The sequence below is a fragment of the Calcarisporiella thermophila genome (assembly GCF_041956535.1).
Source record: "Calcarisporiella thermophila strain CBS 279.70 unplaced genomic scaffold VTP21scaffold_5, whole genome shotgun sequence".
Taxonomy (NCBI): domain Eukaryota; kingdom Fungi; phylum Calcarisporiellomycota; class Calcarisporiellomycetes; order Calcarisporiellales; family Calcarisporiellaceae; genus Calcarisporiella; species Calcarisporiella thermophila.
The window spans coordinates 200,626-216,420 of record NW_027192195.1 but is presented as its reverse complement, the minus strand read 5'-3'; the positions used below and the strand labels follow the sequence as shown (position 1 = coordinate 216,420).

The following is a 15,795-nucleotide window of genomic DNA, read 5'->3' as shown; positions in this document are numbered from 1 at the left end:
AGGAAGGATAAAAAGGGAGCAAGCCATAGGTTTGCAAATAAATCAACAACAACGAATAAAAAAGTCTTACATCATTATACCTGGGAAATATAAATATGAAATATACAAAAAAAGAAAGACAAGAGTCCCGAAATAGCCAATTATACACTCAGGCACAGGTGTATACATACACATATATATATATATGTAACATATATAAATATATACATCGAAATTGTTCAAATAAGCTAGCCTATTCTCTCGGCAATATACTGAGCAAATTTCACAATGTAGTCTACTTGCTGCATAGTCTCGATAGCCTTAGGACTTCTGCGAATGCGTACGGTCTCGATCGCATGCTCGGGGAGGCTGCAGTAGCCCTCTTTCAATAAAAAGCAGCAGGCGACTAGCCCAGCGCGACCAATCCCTAGAAAGGAAAAGAAAAGGTTATCCGAGGAGGAGAGGGAGGGGATGGGAGGGAAGGAATGCTGTGAGATATTGCAGGAGAATAGTCACCTCCACGGCAATGAGCCAGCACGTTCTCCCCTCGATGTACCCGCGCACTAACTTGTTCCAAAATCTGGTCCATGGCCTCCAGGGTATCGGGGCATCCCCCTTCAACCATGGGCAATCTATTCATGAATGCACATAGGCGGGGAAAGATTAATGGAAATTCCAGGAGAAGATGCAATATATCCATGGTTTGGTTCTACCGGATCACTTCTAGCTTGTGTTTCTGAGCGGCCTCGAGGTATTTTGTCCACGGAGCACCAAGATAACTCAGCTCTTCATCGCTCAAGCAACTACATAAAAAAGCGTATTGGGACGAGCCATCAGCCACTGATATCTAGAGACTCTGTAGGCATGGGTTCCAAATGGACGCCAGTCATTACCACACAATAGTAGTTACGTTAAACGACCGAATTCGCGAAAAGTCCAGGTTAAGATCGCGGTTGATGGCCGCTCGGTCTTGCACCGATCCATCAAGTCGTACTTTTTTTCCAGGACACGAGCAGAGAGCTAGGTTGCCTAGTTTCTCTAGGCTCTGATATCTTCCGAGCATTTCGTCCCATTTTGGTTGGAGTTGCATGGGATCACGGAGGGATGGATTCGAGGATGCCAATGCGAGTGGGCCTAGTGGAGTCAAGGAATGATGGGAGGGGTGATAAGAGAGCGTAGGGACTGATTCATGGGGAAGGATCCAGTTGATGCTAGATTGAAAGAGTTGGTTAGTAGGGAGTGGGGGGGGGGGAGAGGTTCCACAATGGGGAGGGATCGAGATGCTCACTTAATTGGGTGCGATAGGGATGTTTTCGCTGGCCGCCTCGCCTGCACTGCAGGATCTGCCTCTATATCTTGCGCAGACGCGAGAGAAGGGAGGAGAGAGGAGCCCTGGGAAAACATTTTCTTTCGAAATGCTAACATAAGCAGCGAGGAGATCTTGGATGGGAGATGGAGGAAAAGGAAACAGAAGTGGGACGAGGAGCATGTTTGATGGTGTCAATCGGACGCACAGACATATTAACCAACCTAACCTAGAGCGCTAACCTAAATGATTCGCGGACGTCTCATGGGAGAAAATGAAATCATCTGCCCGCGTTCAAACAGAGAGCAGAGAGAAACGGCCGCATTGGCATAGTTTTATGCCAATGCATGGCAGTCAAGCGTGGCTTCCCTTTAGCGAGCGCGACGCCCGTCCAATCCTCCCCCGCCCAATCGCACCCCGCCACCCCCAAATAGAACAGGCCGTGCCCAACTCTATCTGCCCTCTGCCGTGCCTGCACACGTAACCAGAAATCCATATAGAACGACCCTAAATGGCCCTCGGCCTGTGGCAGTGGGCCAGCCGCTGGCCACCGCCGAAAATAGGGATTTGTGGAGCGGGCTCGCCTCTTTCGTATTTAAGCTTCGGCGGTTGGGTTATGAATGGCCAGTCACATTGCATTTTTATTTTTGGTGGCCAGGTTTCCAAGACTTCCTAGTCTCTGCTCTCTCTTGCTCTGGCGAATTTGTCATTCAGCGCACCCGCACTATGGAGTGCTCATTCCTGCGATTTCTCCTCTACATGGGTTGGGCATTGCTGGTCCATGGCGATCCCTCCGCGACCTTTCGTAATGACTTTTCTCTGCCCTTGCCGTGGAAGAAATAGCCTTCATTCTTTTTATTGCTGTTCCAGTCTCCCTGTCGTCTGGAAGCCTCAACGCGACCGTCTCGTCGACCGAGGCTGGGACCACGGTACCGACCATTTTGTCCCCGCCAGGTAATAAGAGCGGCGGAGTGTTCGCAATACCGAAGCTAACTCGTATCATCCCTTTAATACCCGTGTATAGAGACCACCACTAGCGTTGTTGTTCTCACGACGTGTAAGGGTTTTTCTGCGCCTCCCATGCCGTCCCTTTTTCATCATTATCCACTAACGTGTTGGATACCCCTTAGCTACCACGGATACGGCGACCGTGACGGAGACGGTGGACGCCGAATCGAACCAGTGTGGGAGAAAGGCTTGCCCGCTCCTCTTGCCGCTGTGCCCTACGGAGTGCTCGTCGAGCTGCCACATGTATAACCCGTAAGTCTGGCCTTGTTCCATTGTAGGCGAACTGCGCTGAATCTCTTGTTTGAAGCGACCCGTGCTGCAAGAGCCTGGGCGTGATGTATTGCCCGCCTCAGACCTATCCACACCAGGTTTGTGCCTTGGGGCATGCAGTCTTGTCGAGAGAGGCCTAACTTGGAGCTTGCGTCCCTCTTTCAATAGTGCGACAACGTGTTCTGCCCAATGATTGTTCCCACATGCCCTGACGAATGCCCCCTTCTCTGCCATCTCAAAGTCACTGACCCCTGCTGCCCCTACAGCGGCAAGACGTATTGTGCGAGCTCAGACCCGTTTCCGACCACAACCCGCACGCGCACGCGCGTCACCACCGAAACGGTCACCGCAACCGATACCCAGACCCGAACAAGCGTGACCACCGAGCAGAGCACGCAGACCCAAACCGAGACGGAGGTGGAGACGGACACTCGAACCAAGACCCGCTACAGGACGGAGACGAAAACAGCGACCAAAGTGTTGGAGACCACCGTCACCTCCACCACCGCCTCCATCCCCGTGCCGCCCTCCGAGACGGCCAAAAGCAATGTCGCCACAGCGCCTCCCATCATCCCGACGCTGACCGGCCAAGCGTCCCGAACGGGATGGAGCCTGTTCGCGGCGGTGGGGTTGGTGGCACTATTAGGCTGGATGTAGTCACCAGTGATTCCACGCGATATCCCAATGATTCTCCTCTCTCTATGAGTACTACTATTTATCACTTTGTGAAATTCCCCCGATAGCTCTCTCTATCTATCACCGCGATATGTGTTTCACTAGCTTGTAATAAATGTCCCTAGGCCAACTTCCTGTAAGCCCACTGGGGCGAGGATATTCCTGAAATTTACCACTCTGTGGTGACGCCAAATATCAAGTTTGATATAAGTAGATTGGGTGCAAAAGGCTACTTGTTGTGAACGAGAATACTGGTTTATTTCCCCACAGCCCTCTTTTGTGGCCCACTCCAGTTCTCCACAAGCAATCGGTATCCTTGACTTTTGCGTAATCGAGCATATTACAATGAAACAAGCCTTTGGATTCAAATCGAACGTCACGTTTTAAATTTGGGAGGTGTGTCTCCTAAGGGGGGAAGGCCCACTTTTCCATTCGTAGTATGAAAACTGTTATCTCCTCTTTCCCTTCTTCTCCCAAGTCAATCGATGTATTAATTTTGTAGATAAGCATTAATTATTATTTTGTACGTATCAGGGTTAGAAGAGGGTGGAAGGATTTCGTATATTTCTTACCATCTGATATATATATATTGTTATTTAAGAGATTGAGGGGGAAAAAAAAGACGCGTGTAAAAATATCCATTTTAAGAATCCTAGTGTTCATCGATGCCTATCGGTGTAGAGGTAATTTGCCCCTTATATTGTACACCCTCTCTCCATCGGCTTATCTTTGTTTATCTTGCCTTGCCATGGATTATGTTGCATTTAACAGAACAGGGATACCCTAGCTCTCTCCCGTTTTTTTGATGCGCTTAAGCAGGGAAATCTCCTCCCTGCTAGTCGTCTAGAGGCATTGCTTGCGCATCTAGAGAACTGGAAGGGCTCTCCAGTTCTGGGTGAGGAGGAACGCGCGACATTACGCGCGTTTGCGGCCCAGCACGGAGAGGTTGAATTAACGTTCGAAGATGTAGTCAAGTTTTTGCGTTTGGTGGAGCGTGAGGATGACGAGGACATTCTTCGGGATGACAGGGCAAGGGAGACGGCAGAGATCGAAAAGCGCCATAAATATATCAAAATCGCGCAGGATGCGTGGAATGGCTTTGATGATACCGTAAGAAGAGACCTTTGTTCTATAAATTCTATTCGGTTTAACACCCGAGTATGGAGCGAATGAATACACTTACATACGGATAAAACAGGACGACAACGTGTTTCAAGAACTTTCCCTCATGTATACTGGCATGGAGCATCGCCTCCGCGAAAAAGATCGCCTAGTGACTAATGCCATGAGGCAGCACGAGGAGAAGATATATGAGCTTGAGCGCAAGAAGGATGAATTGCAGGCAGAGCTGGTGGCTAGGCGACGCGAAGTCTCGGAATTCAAGAGCAAAGATCGCATGAACTTGAAGGAGATCTTGACTGTAGGAGTCCTTCACATCCATGTCATGGAGACTGGTTGATTCATTGATGGTCCGTTGTCTTTTATTAGCTGGAAGAGAACATCTCCCGACTGCAGGTACGAATTGATACGCAAAAGCAGAGCTACGCCAAGTTAAAAGACCTCTACGTCGAAAAATGCGGTATTTATATGCATGCTTCCTTGATGTCACGTTGACGTGCATCCTCTTATGGACCCATTCTTCCCCTGTAGAGGAAGCTACCAAATTACAGACCTTACTCCGTGAAAAAGAAACCCAGCTCTCCAACGCAGAGTCCGCTCTTGCCTCGTTCGCCTCGGAACGGCGCAAATGGACGGTTGAGCGCGAAGACATGGTGCGCAGTTTACAGGCGCTTGACAGCGATATTCTCACGATGCAAGTGTATGCACAGCTGGAGGGCGAGCGAAAGGAGAACGAGAAGCTGCGGGAAATGGTCCAAAACTTGCAGAACAACTTGGATAAGCTTCAGGTGGGAAAGAGTGAGTCCGGGAAAAGGGGACGCCCACTGAGATTAGAATGGGTGAGTTGGTTTTGCCCTGGTAACTAGTTTGAAATTGGACCCTAATGGGGGCTGTGCATGCGATATAGCTTGAGGAAGTGGAGGAATCCACGGCCTATACTTGGACGGAGCCCACCTCTCAACTGACGGAGTATCATGCCAAGGAACTTGCACAACGTCGTACACTCCAGGACGAAATCGACCGACTACAACAGGAAATACGTGCCGCTAATCAACAGCAAGGACTACGTGGCTGTGAGAAACATGGGAATATAGAGGATGACGACGACGATGACGACGACGACGACGATGATGATGATGATGATGGGAGGGTTGGCGTTGAAATGACCAAGGATCGAGAGTATGGGAGGGAAAATCACTTGAACTTGCCAAGCAACGATGGGTCGAAAAAACTGGGAGAATCGCTCGAGGGAGAGTTGGTACGCTTCTCACCACGCCGCGCGAGTCTAAAGCCGCAGAAATTGTCGTTGAATGAACTGAATATGGTAAGCGGCATCCTATTGGAGATCCAGGGAGAGACAACTTATAGTCTTGCTTTTTTTTTTTGTATGCTTGCTTCATGATAGCTCGCGGATAAGATCGCCAGTCAACAGCTTGCTATACGCCACCAACCTAAGCTCATGTTTCTGATGCGCTTGCGTCAGGAGATTGGCAACACGACCATGTTCGCTCTTTATGGTTTGGCGGCTTACCTGTGCGGTTTGGTGACTAGCGTTTGGTTGATGGAAGTCGGGGGTGGGGGCGGCCTGTTGGCACAGGAAGGGGTGCGCTCTCGTATCTTAAGTGTGCTGGTGTACTGGCTGGAAACGCTCCTCTTCAACGGAGACATCCCACAAATAACCTCATAATCACCTCCAAGACGCTCTTATTTCTTTGTTTTATTTTTAAGTATACCTAATGTTGTTGATTGCCTCTATTTTATTTGAAAATTTGCCATAAAACTTACACATTTTATTAAAGAGTTAACAATGAATATCTTCAAAAGAAAAAAGGGGAGAGGAGGGGGAGGAACTAGGCTGTATACGCAGGTAGAAATGCCGAAAAAATAAGAAAGCAAGAATATAAAAATCAAAATTGTGCCTTGTAATTCACAAATTATGGATGATTTGCAGTTTTGGATTCCCTATACAACACAAGCTCATTTCTTGTCTTCGTCCGCTGCCGCCTCCTCCTCCTCCTCTTCTATGTCGTCATCGCCATCCTCCTCCAATTCCATTACATCCTCTTCTCTTTCGTCCACCTCGTCCACCTCGTCCTCCTCGTCCTCCTCCTCTTCCTCCTCTTCCTCCTCTTCCTCTTCGATCTCCTCAACCTGTGGATCATCTTGGTTCGGAGATGCTTGCGGCCCTCTGCTAAGGGGGGCTACCTCCTGGTCTCGTTGTGTTATCTCGTTAGCATGGGTGGATCGTTTCATGCTAAGCTGTGCTGACTCCGGCTCGTCAGGCGGGGTCTCGTCCATTTCCTCGATATCGGACGACCCTTCGGAAAGGGCCTCTTCCTTGATGGATCCCTCTTGATCCTCCTTCCTTTCCGCAGTGTCCTCCAGGTCCTTGTCTTCGCCCGTCTCACTACCAGATCCTTCGCTCTTGAATTCGGGGGTGACATCGGCGTCGTCTTTATATTCTTGCGTCACCGAGATCGCGCCTTCTTGTACCACCTGCTTCTCTGGTTCTGTTCGCTTCACCGCGGCCAGGATCTCCTCGGCATCCATCGCCTCTCCCTTACCCTTCACAAACCCATCGATAAGCGCCTCCAGCACGCGCCCAAACAAGTTTTCTCCCCCGCCGTTCCCATCCTCACCGGCGCCCAGCACTCTATCCCAATGCTTCACCACGACGGGCCCTTGCCCGAGTGCCCGCAGAGCCTCCGACTTTCCCTTGGCCCACTCGAGCACGAGTTCGATCAGGCGGCCCGCCCGTTCACTCTGCCAGCCCTCGTGCTCCCGCAGAGCAGAGGCCATAGCGGGGAGATTGGGGAGAGGGGTGAGGCACACGGCCTTTGCCAGCGAGGAGTCGGAGAGGGTGCGGGCCCAGACCCACCAGTGGGAGAGGGAGGGATAGGCCTCGCCCTTCTCACGCACCGGGATATTGTCCGGGTGAAACCAGGCGGCCGGATCGACCTTCAGTGGGGCCGGCTGACATTGAGGCGGAAAGGGCTCAACCGCCTCGCCCGTATAAACACGCCGCGAATCATCCCACCACCATCGCAGGTAGAACACGGAGTCGACGCCTAACCAGTGGGATCTGGGGGCCGCAACCCGTGGGGTTGGCTTGGGACCATGCGGGGGCTGGAGCTGGTGCGGCTGGTAGTGGTGATAGTGGGAGGATGCATGGTGTGAATGTGGATAGTGGGCTTGGCCGTGCTGATAGTGATAATAGGCGGATGAGGGGGATGCCTTGTGCACACTGTTTGGAGCCGAGGACGAATATGCGTGCCGCAAGCCCGTAGACCCTTGGGCTCCCCAGCTTCCCCGCATGGTTCCCTCTGGCTTCCCCTCCTCGCCGTCCTCCAGTATCTCGTTGTCCCCGCTGTCCGCCTCATCTCTAGGCCGCTTCTCCCCGATTCCTGCGGTTGTCCGCGGCATTAACGACGAGTTGGCCCCGGTGGACGTATAAGAAATGGATGGCAGTGGCGGCAGATCGGGAAGGACACTTTTGAAACCTCCGACGGCCCCGATTCCTCCCCCTGGCGCAAATGAATGGTGCTTGGGCAAGATAGGCAGGCCATTAGCACTATGCAGCATATGCGACATCCCTCCAGATCCAGCCCCCATACCGGCAGCGATGGACGCCGGGGAGGCTGTGTTGGCACCCAGGTGCAATTGGAGCGCTTCGCGTTGTTCTGCAGTGAGGCGCGCGGGAGGAAGGGGTAGGCCGGTGGGCTGAATGGGCCAGTGTGAACATGGGATCATTTTCAGGCGGCAGGGTCCACACAGGTGGTCGCAGCGGCGCTTGCGTTTTCGGCAGCTGTCGCAGCGAAATCGGCCTGACATAGTGATCTGACTCAATCAACTTGTAATGGTTGGAAATGAAAAGGGGAAAAGGGGGGGGGGGGAGGGGAGAATGGGTAAGGCAGCAAAAGGTTTCGGCAAGAATGCGCTTGATTTGGGGGCCAGGGGGGTGAGAGGGGATAAAAAAAAAAGCGAGAAGGGTGCGCGTGGCTGCGGGAGCGGGCGCTGAACTGCGCAGTATGCGTGGGGCAACGTCACCGCGACTGCCCGCTGTTTCTGATTCGGAGCGCACACCAATTTCGGAAAATGGGAAACCGTGAAATCACCCGAACCCAGTTTTATTCGCATATTTGACGAGATATCCCTCGAGCAAGTCGAGAATAGCCCATAGTGTCCACTAGCCAAAATACATCCGATGGTTATTTTTTTGGGCATAGATATAAAGCTCCCGCAAGTGTATCGCAATGAGAAAGGGGTAGATATAGAAATAAACACATACACACACAAGAATAAGAATGGAGTCAATCAACACATAGAATATATAGAGGGAGTAATAATATAATGATCACGCTTTTGGAGGAGAGAGGGGAGGGGGAGAAATTTCTTAAACGTCCACATCGCTCCTTGATTCCTCCACGATTTTCATCAAATTTTCCTTTTTCTTCCCTTTGGCCTCTCCTTCCCTTGACGTACGCGGCTGTTTTTCGCTCGACTCCTTCTTTCCCGCTTCGGCAGCCCGTGATGCCACATTGGATTCGGGCGCGTGGCCATCGGGATCGTTGGAGGCAACGGACTCGGTCTCCGTAGACGCAGTAGGAAGCAGCTCGGGTGAGAGAGGCGGATTCTCGCATAGGCTCTCGGTATCGTGGATGGGACACCCGGGTTGTATTTCTGTGGCCTTCCGGGGATATACTCCGGAGCCATCGCTTGAATGGCCACCGTGCTCAGCCGTCAATGCCGTCTCGTGCGTGAATGGGTTTTCGTAGGCAGGGGTGGCGTGGGGAGCATAGGTGGCAGGAAAATGCCGGAGGTGGCCGATGGCGCGGTGACGGAAATGCTGGTGCTGAGGAGGGTGCTGGTGGACCTGGGCGGGGGGAAAGAGAGGTGGCTGAGGGGCCACGTAGGGTGGCACTGGATACACGGGATAACAAGCATGCCCGTCGGGCATTTGTAGATAAGTCATGCCGCGCTGGTCGGCCATCACCCTTCCCTCGTCGCCGACTACTAGGTGGGGCAGGTGCTGGAAGTTGGCCACGCCGATGTGTTCACTGCCGGGGCAACGCGGGGAGTAGGGGGATGGGAATGTGGGTGGGAATAGTTCGCCGGTAGGCGAGAAGGGAGCCCCTGCATATGGCAAGGATCCCGGAACCATGGCTCCCATCTGGGAGAACTGTAGCCCATGGGTGGCGGGGAGTGGCAGCGAGCCAACATACACCCCAAGCCTCTCGGAGAGCATCATGGAGGGCGACGACACTGAGATGGGCGGGCCGGCAGAAGAGGAGTACTTGGCCCCGCCGGATCTCCCGCTGATGCCACCGCTGCTCGACTTCTCCCCGGACCCCACGCCGTACAGCTCCTCGTTCCCAGCGGTCCATCGGCTCTTTCGCCCGCCCCCCGGTGGGACCGGCGGCCGGGTATAGAAGGATTGGGACGACATCTGGAGATGCTCTTCCTTGAATTGGACGCGGATGGGGTAGCCGAGAAAACAGACGTGGTTTTCATGCTGAATGGCGGCCAACGCCGCTTCCTCCGAAGGATAGCTAATGAAGGCGAAAGCAGGCCTTCCAACTATGGATGCAAGACAGAATCCGTCAATAGAGTTGAGGGGGGAATTCAAAATTGTATATACTATAGCCACGTGGGTCTTTGTTCACTAGCTCCAGCCGAGTGATCTCGCCGTAGACGCCGAATCTCTCCTGCAGCTTTTCAGCGGTCACCTCGCGCGGATTCAACTGCCCGACAAAAATGCTACGCCGATCCACCACCAAATCCGGATCGATGGGGGAGCGGCCCGTGTCGTTGTTCGTGGACCATTCCACCACCCAGCCATACTGCGTGGTCGAGCTTAAGGTCTGTCATGAATGGTATATACAAGTGAAATGAGTATTCCGGTGGAGGGCCAAATTCTCTCCTCCCCTCCCCCTCTCCCTCTCCCACCTAGAACTCTAACTCACCATATATGCTTTGATCGCATCCTCTCGGTACAAAAATTTCACATAGCCACAACCTTTGCTGTGCCCGGTCATGTAGTTTGGCAGCACTCGAATATCCTCAAGCGGGCCGTATTTGGACAGCACTTCCTTGAGCTTGTATTCGTCGATCGTCTTTGGGAGGCGAGAGATAAACAGGGTACGATTGACACGTGCTGGCTCGACTCGGATGTGTCTCCCGTCAATAACTGAGTTTTGAGCCTCAACTAGGGCTCGCTTGGCATCATCCACATTCTAAATGCAGAGATATATAACGAACGATAAAAGTGAGAAAGGTTGGGGATGAGCTAACCATCGAGTATACTGTCCCACCAGAAACTGCACGAAAGAATAGGGACGATTCAGCGAGTCCTTGATCACCTTCACGTTCAGAAGTTTGCCCCAGGCTGAGAAATGATCCCACACCGACTTTTGAAGTTGATCATCGCTCTTCACTGAGGAGAGACTATAGTGTGAGGGAAAATCAGCTATCCGCATCACGAGGGCCATCCTCTAGGGAGGGGGAAACAACCATGGATACCTGGCTACAAATAAACAGCCAGCAGGTGCGCCACGCCAGTCTATTCCCGATAAAGTGGGCTGTTGGGTAAGCGGAGAGGGGGGGTGGTGGTTGGGCGTATCGGGAGGAGTCATCGCTTTAACTTCTTCTGCTGACGCCATCATGGCGGTGATCGCGGAGGAGGGTTGCTTCTGCCCTGTTCCGAAAAATCAGAGGGTAACTTCTTGCAAGTCAGAAAACAAAGAAAGAGCAAGGAGAAAAGATAAGAATCGTTAGTGAAGAAAGTCTTTGGATAGAATCTTTACGCAGCTAAACTTTTGCAACTGGAGGAGGGGGAGAGGGGCAAACAAATGTAAAAGCTTAAATAATTAAAATCACTCAGTCCAGCAGGCAGGGAGGGGGAGAGGTGAAATTGAAAAAAAAAAGGATAGTAAATAGGAGGTGATAAAGAAAAAGAAGAAAACCGGTTACGATTTCTTTCTTGGAAAGAAATAGGTTGGTGCCAAAGTTTCTGACAGCTTTGGATCCAACTCTCCAATTCCAAGCGTCAACCGATTTGTACCTTCACAGATGTCGACTCCTGCTATTCGAAATCTTGAAGAGCTGGAGATAGGGAGAGGGGGTGAATAAAGAGCTTGCGGAAAAGAGGGGGTGGAGTGAGGTGCGATGGCTGCGAGGGAGAGGAAGGATAAAGGATATCAAAATAGAGTAATAAAGACTTCGAGCTAGAAAAAAAGATTGAATAGGCGAGGGATGAATTAGGAGTGCTAAACCCGCAAGAAATGGCAAGCAAAAAGGACCAGCAAGGAAGCTTGCGATACGAAAGAGCAAAGGAGGTGGAGGAGGAAAAGAATCAAGCAAATTTTGGAGGGCGAAGCAAGGGGAGGTGGCTAATAGATAGTATTTAAATATCTCGAGTAAACTTGAAAAAAGGGATCTGCAACTTTATGCGCATGATAGATGATCTGGATCGATAGGGGAATTCACGCTTGGTATCGATTACTATAGAATGTATCCAAGTAGGGGATAGCCCGCAGATATCTGCATGACGCACACGAGACAAAATGTTCTGTCTCCTTCAGCTTGCGTGTTCCTGAATTTTGTCGTTTAAAAGTTTCTTATTCCTTTTTTTTTTTTTCCCTTTAACTGTTTTACTTTTTTCTTACTAGACCTCTGTCGTTTCATTACACTATTTTTATTATAGACCCTGAGATCACTCTAGTAGAATTGCAATCATGACCGCTGGCAAGCACCCAAAGCTTATGTATGTTGTTTCAGAGTCTGATCATATTGAGATCACTCACAGTTCCCTTCGTTCTATTGTGATCTGTATACTCATGCGTTTACCTTGTCTGGCGCTTTATACATGATAGGGACAACTCTGGCAGTAATGCTCCTCAAGGCGATCCAGAACATGATACAGCCACAGCCATCCTGAGAAAAAAGAGTGCTCCTAATAAGTTAATCGTTGATGATGCCACCAATGATGACAACTCTGTCATGTGTCTCTCAACCGCTACCATGGAGCGACTTCAGCTATTTCGTGGAGATACTGTGCTGGTAAAGGGCAAGAAGCGTCGAGATACCGTTCTGATTGTATTGGCGGATGATGATTGTGAAGATTCAAAGATCAGGATTAACAAAGGTATCTACTCACATTTTTTAGATTTTGGAGATATTATGATGAAATCAGACAAGATCAACTAATTGATATTTGCAATGAATAGTGGTACGCAATAATCTACGCGTTCGGTTGGGAGATGTTGTATCGGTACATCCATGTCCCGACATTAAGTATGGCAAACGCATTCACGTATTGCCCATCGATGATACAGTCGAGGGGGTGACCGGCAACCTATTTGAAGTTTACTTGAAGCCCTATTTCCTTGAAGCATACCGTCCCGTTCGCAAGGGCGACACTTTCCTTGTAAGAGGCGGTATGCGTGCAGTAGAGTTCAAGGTCGTTGAGACAGACCCTGCCGATTATTGCATTGTAAGTGGCTGGATTGCTTTTCAAGTTGCCAGAAGCTTCATGTCCCGGGTTAATAAATGCGTTCTTTGTCAATCAGGTTGCCCAAGACACAGTTATTCATTGCGAAGGGGACCCAATCAAGCGCGAAGACGAAGAGGCAAGTTTGAACGATGTTGGCTACGACGACGTTGGAGGCTGTCGCAAGCAAATGGCTCAGATTCGTGAGCTGGTGGAATTACCACTGCGCCATCCACAGCTATTCCGCTCCATCGGTATCAAACCTCCACGTGGAATCCTTCTCTATGGACCTCCTGGCACTGGTAAGACCCTCATTGCTCGTGCTGTCGCCAACGAAACTGGCGCATTCTTCTTCCTCATCAATGGGCCGGAAATTATGTCGAAAATGGCTGGAGAGTCCGAAAGCAACCTGCGCAAGGCATTCGAGGAGGCAGAGAAGAATTCTCCGGCCATCATTTTCATCGATGAGATCGACGCCATTGCACCGAAGCGCGAGAAAACTAACGGCGAGGTGGAGCGTCGAGTCGTGTCTCAGCTTCTCACCCTTATGGACGGGCTTAAAGCACGTTCCAATGTCGTTGTCATGGCCGCCACAAATCGTCCCAACAGCATTGATCCTGCATTGCGTCGCTTCGGTCGTTTCGATCGCGAGGTTGACATTGGAATTCCTGACCCCACTGGTCGTCTAGAAGTCCTGCGCATCCACACCAAGAACATGAAACTAGCTGACGATGTTGACCTGGAGCAGATCGCGGCCGACACCCACGGTTACGTCGGTGCCGACTTGGCGAGTTTGTGCTCAGAAGCCGCAATGCAGCAGATTCGAGAGAAGATGGACCTGATTGATCTGGACGAGGAAGAGATTGACGCCGAAGTTCTCGACTCGCTCGCCGTAAGCATGGAGAACTTTAGAGTACGTTTAGATCCCCTGTTGCTTGCTATTTTATACCCCTGTTCCATTGAATTTGTTGCTAACCACTGGTTTCATTTGCAAACTTTAGCATGCACTTAGCGTCAACAATCCGTCTGCGCTTCGCGAGACTGTCGTCGAGGTACCAACGGTTACTTGGGAGGATGTTGGTGGTCTCGAGAAGGTCAAACAGGAGCTGCAGGAGACTGTACAATATCCTGTTGAGCACCCGGAGAAGTTCCTCAAATTCGGCATGAGCCCTTCGAAGGGTGTCCTCTTCTATGGGCCTCCTGGGTGCGGTAAGACTCTGCTGGCCAAGGCGGTGGCGAACGAATGCCAGGCGAACTTTATCTCGATCAAGGGTCCTGAGCTACTTACGATGTGGTTCGGTGAGTCAGAGGCGAACGTTCGCGATGTGTTCGACAAGGCACGTGCCGCTGCACCTTGCGTGATGTTCTTCGATGAGCTTGACTCGATTGCGAAGGCGCGTGGCGCCTCGCTTGGCGATGGAGGCGGTGCGGGCGACCGTGTCCTCAACCAAATTTTGACGGAGATGGACGGCATGAATGCGAAGAAGAACGTGTTTGTGATTGGCGCGACCAATCGTCCGGATCAGATTGACCCCGCTCTGCTTCGTCCCGGCCGACTAGACCAGCTCATCTACATCCCTCTTCCCGACGAGGCCTCCCGTCTCTCGATCCTTAAGTCGACGCTGCGAAAGTCTCCGGTCGCCCTTGACGTCGATCTGACGCACATCGCCAAGTCCACCCACGGCTTCTCCGGTGCCGATTTGACTGAAATCTGTCAGCGCGCCTGTAAGCTTGCCATTCGGGAGAGCATCGAGAAGGAAATCCAGCGGGAGAGGGCTCGTCGTGAGGCGGAAGATTCGACCATGGATGAGGACACCGTGGACCCTGTGCCCGAGATCACACGCGAGCATTTCGAGGAGGCGATGCGGTTCGCTCGGCGGTCTGTGAGCGACAACGACATCAAACGGTATGAGATGTTTGCACAGAACTTGCAGCAGTCGCGAGGCTTTGGGTCCTTCAAATTCCCCGAGGGCGGCATCGCAGAGAGCGGGTCTGGATCGAACGCAGCATTTGGAGGCGAATCGGCCGACGACGATTTGTATGCGTAAATCCGGGTGCATTTGTTTTGTTCTAGAAAGATATATATATATATGATAAATATGATAAATATGATAAATACATATGATCACAAGGGGTCTTTATCTTTTCTGTTCTTAATCCTCCTATTTCTTTGATTATTATACAATCGTTTTTTTATTATTGTGGAATGATTTCTCAAATGAGACATGTTTAAAATTAATTGAAAGGGTTTTAGAGAACACGATCGCATCTATTGGCACACGATGAGCCGAATACGAAACCTAAAATTCAATTTAAATCAAAATGAAGAAATTGGATGACGTTTCCGCGTTTTAGCTTTCAGGGCCGGTGGTCGAGAAACGGTTTGAAAGCAAATGAGGGGGGCGAGGGGCGGCCGCAGCCGCTAGGGCCATGATTCAGAGGGGAAGAAGGCCCGACGGTGAAGGGGCGACATGAAGCCTGGTCGGGCATCCTCCCCCTCGCGCACTCTCGATGCCAATTCCTGAGTTGTACCGGAAATCCACACAGGTTTTTTCGTGTTCATTTCGATTCGTCTACGGTTCCCCGATCCCATTTCTTTTTTTATCTTCACCCACTTTGTATATTTCGTTTTTTTATTTTCCAACCAAAAGCCTCAAAGCGATCCTTTGATAGGAAGCAATCTCTAGCATACCGACCTTTCATCCTCGCCATCGGCCCTTCCCTCTTGAAAGGTAACATCCTCATTATGCTCCCACGCTTGTCCATGAATGCATTCGTTGACATCTTCTAACCTCTTGTGAATCGTTGTCATAGATATCCCTGCTTTCAGTACGAGATTCGACAAAGTCTCTCTTTCCCTCCCCTCCCTTTCTTTCTCCCTCTCCTTCTCTCTCTCTCTCTCTCTCTCTCTCTCTCTCTCTCTCTCTCTCTCTCTCTCTCTCTCTCTCTC

The 15,795-nt window shown here is 50.9% G+C and overlaps 6 protein-coding genes across 6 annotated transcripts; 3 read left to right on the top strand and 3 right to left on the bottom strand.

Annotated features, from left to right (window-relative positions):
- Positions 1–227: 227 nt before the first annotated feature.
- Positions 228–1,404, bottom strand: VTP21DRAFT_9171 (uncharacterized protein; the record flags this gene model as incomplete). The annotated part of the gene is made up of 5 exons (XM_069400099.1): positions 228–406; positions 496–611; positions 693–782; positions 873–1,190; positions 1,268–1,404. The coding sequence occupies 5 exons, from the start codon at positions 1,402–1,404 to the stop codon at positions 228–230; spliced, it is 840 nt and encodes a 279-aa protein (XP_069254059.1).
- Positions 1,405–1,559: 155 nt separating this feature from the next.
- On the top strand, positions 1,560–3,220 carry VTP21DRAFT_9170 (uncharacterized protein; the record flags this gene model as incomplete). Its single annotated transcript, XM_069400098.1, has 7 exons — positions 1,560–1,577; positions 1,661–2,090; positions 2,156–2,239; positions 2,310–2,342; positions 2,416–2,545; positions 2,601–2,661; positions 2,732–3,220. 7 exons carry the CDS (start codon positions 1,560–1,562, stop codon positions 3,218–3,220), a joined length of 1,245 nt encoding a protein of 414 aa, XP_069254058.1.
- A 683-nt stretch (positions 3,221–3,903) lies between these two features.
- On the top strand, positions 3,904–6,044 carry VTP21DRAFT_9169 (uncharacterized protein; the record flags this gene model as incomplete). Its single annotated transcript, XM_069400096.1, has 7 exons — positions 3,904–3,921; positions 4,010–4,348; positions 4,437–4,658; positions 4,727–4,817; positions 4,889–5,196; positions 5,265–5,681; positions 5,763–6,044. The coding sequence occupies 7 exons, from the start codon at positions 3,904–3,906 to the stop codon at positions 6,042–6,044; spliced, it is 1,677 nt and encodes a 558-aa protein (XP_069254057.1).
- A 290-nt stretch (positions 6,045–6,334) lies between these two features.
- VTP21DRAFT_9168 (uncharacterized protein) lies at positions 6,335–8,188 on the bottom strand (the record flags this gene model as incomplete). The annotated part of the gene is made up of 1 exon (XM_069400095.1): positions 6,335–8,188. One exon carries the CDS (start codon positions 8,186–8,188, stop codon positions 6,335–6,337), a length of 1,854 nt encoding a protein of 617 aa, XP_069254056.1.
- Positions 8,189–8,750: 562 nt separating this feature from the next.
- On the bottom strand, positions 8,751–11,019 carry VTP21DRAFT_9167 (uncharacterized protein; the record flags this gene model as incomplete). The annotated part of the gene is made up of 5 exons (XM_069400094.1): positions 8,751–9,934; positions 10,005–10,218; positions 10,321–10,590; positions 10,669–10,801; positions 10,868–11,019. The coding sequence occupies 5 exons, from the start codon at positions 11,017–11,019 to the stop codon at positions 8,751–8,753; spliced, it is 1,953 nt and encodes a 650-aa protein (XP_069254055.1).
- A 1,071-nt stretch (positions 11,020–12,090) lies between these two features.
- VTP21DRAFT_9166 (uncharacterized protein) lies at positions 12,091–14,893 on the top strand (the record flags this gene model as incomplete). Its single annotated transcript, XM_069400093.1, has 5 exons — positions 12,091–12,119; positions 12,229–12,500; positions 12,583–12,848; positions 12,925–13,758; positions 13,847–14,893. The coding sequence occupies 5 exons, from the start codon at positions 12,091–12,093 to the stop codon at positions 14,891–14,893; spliced, it is 2,448 nt and encodes an 815-aa protein (XP_069254054.1).
- Between the last annotated feature and the right edge of the window lie 902 nt (positions 14,894–15,795).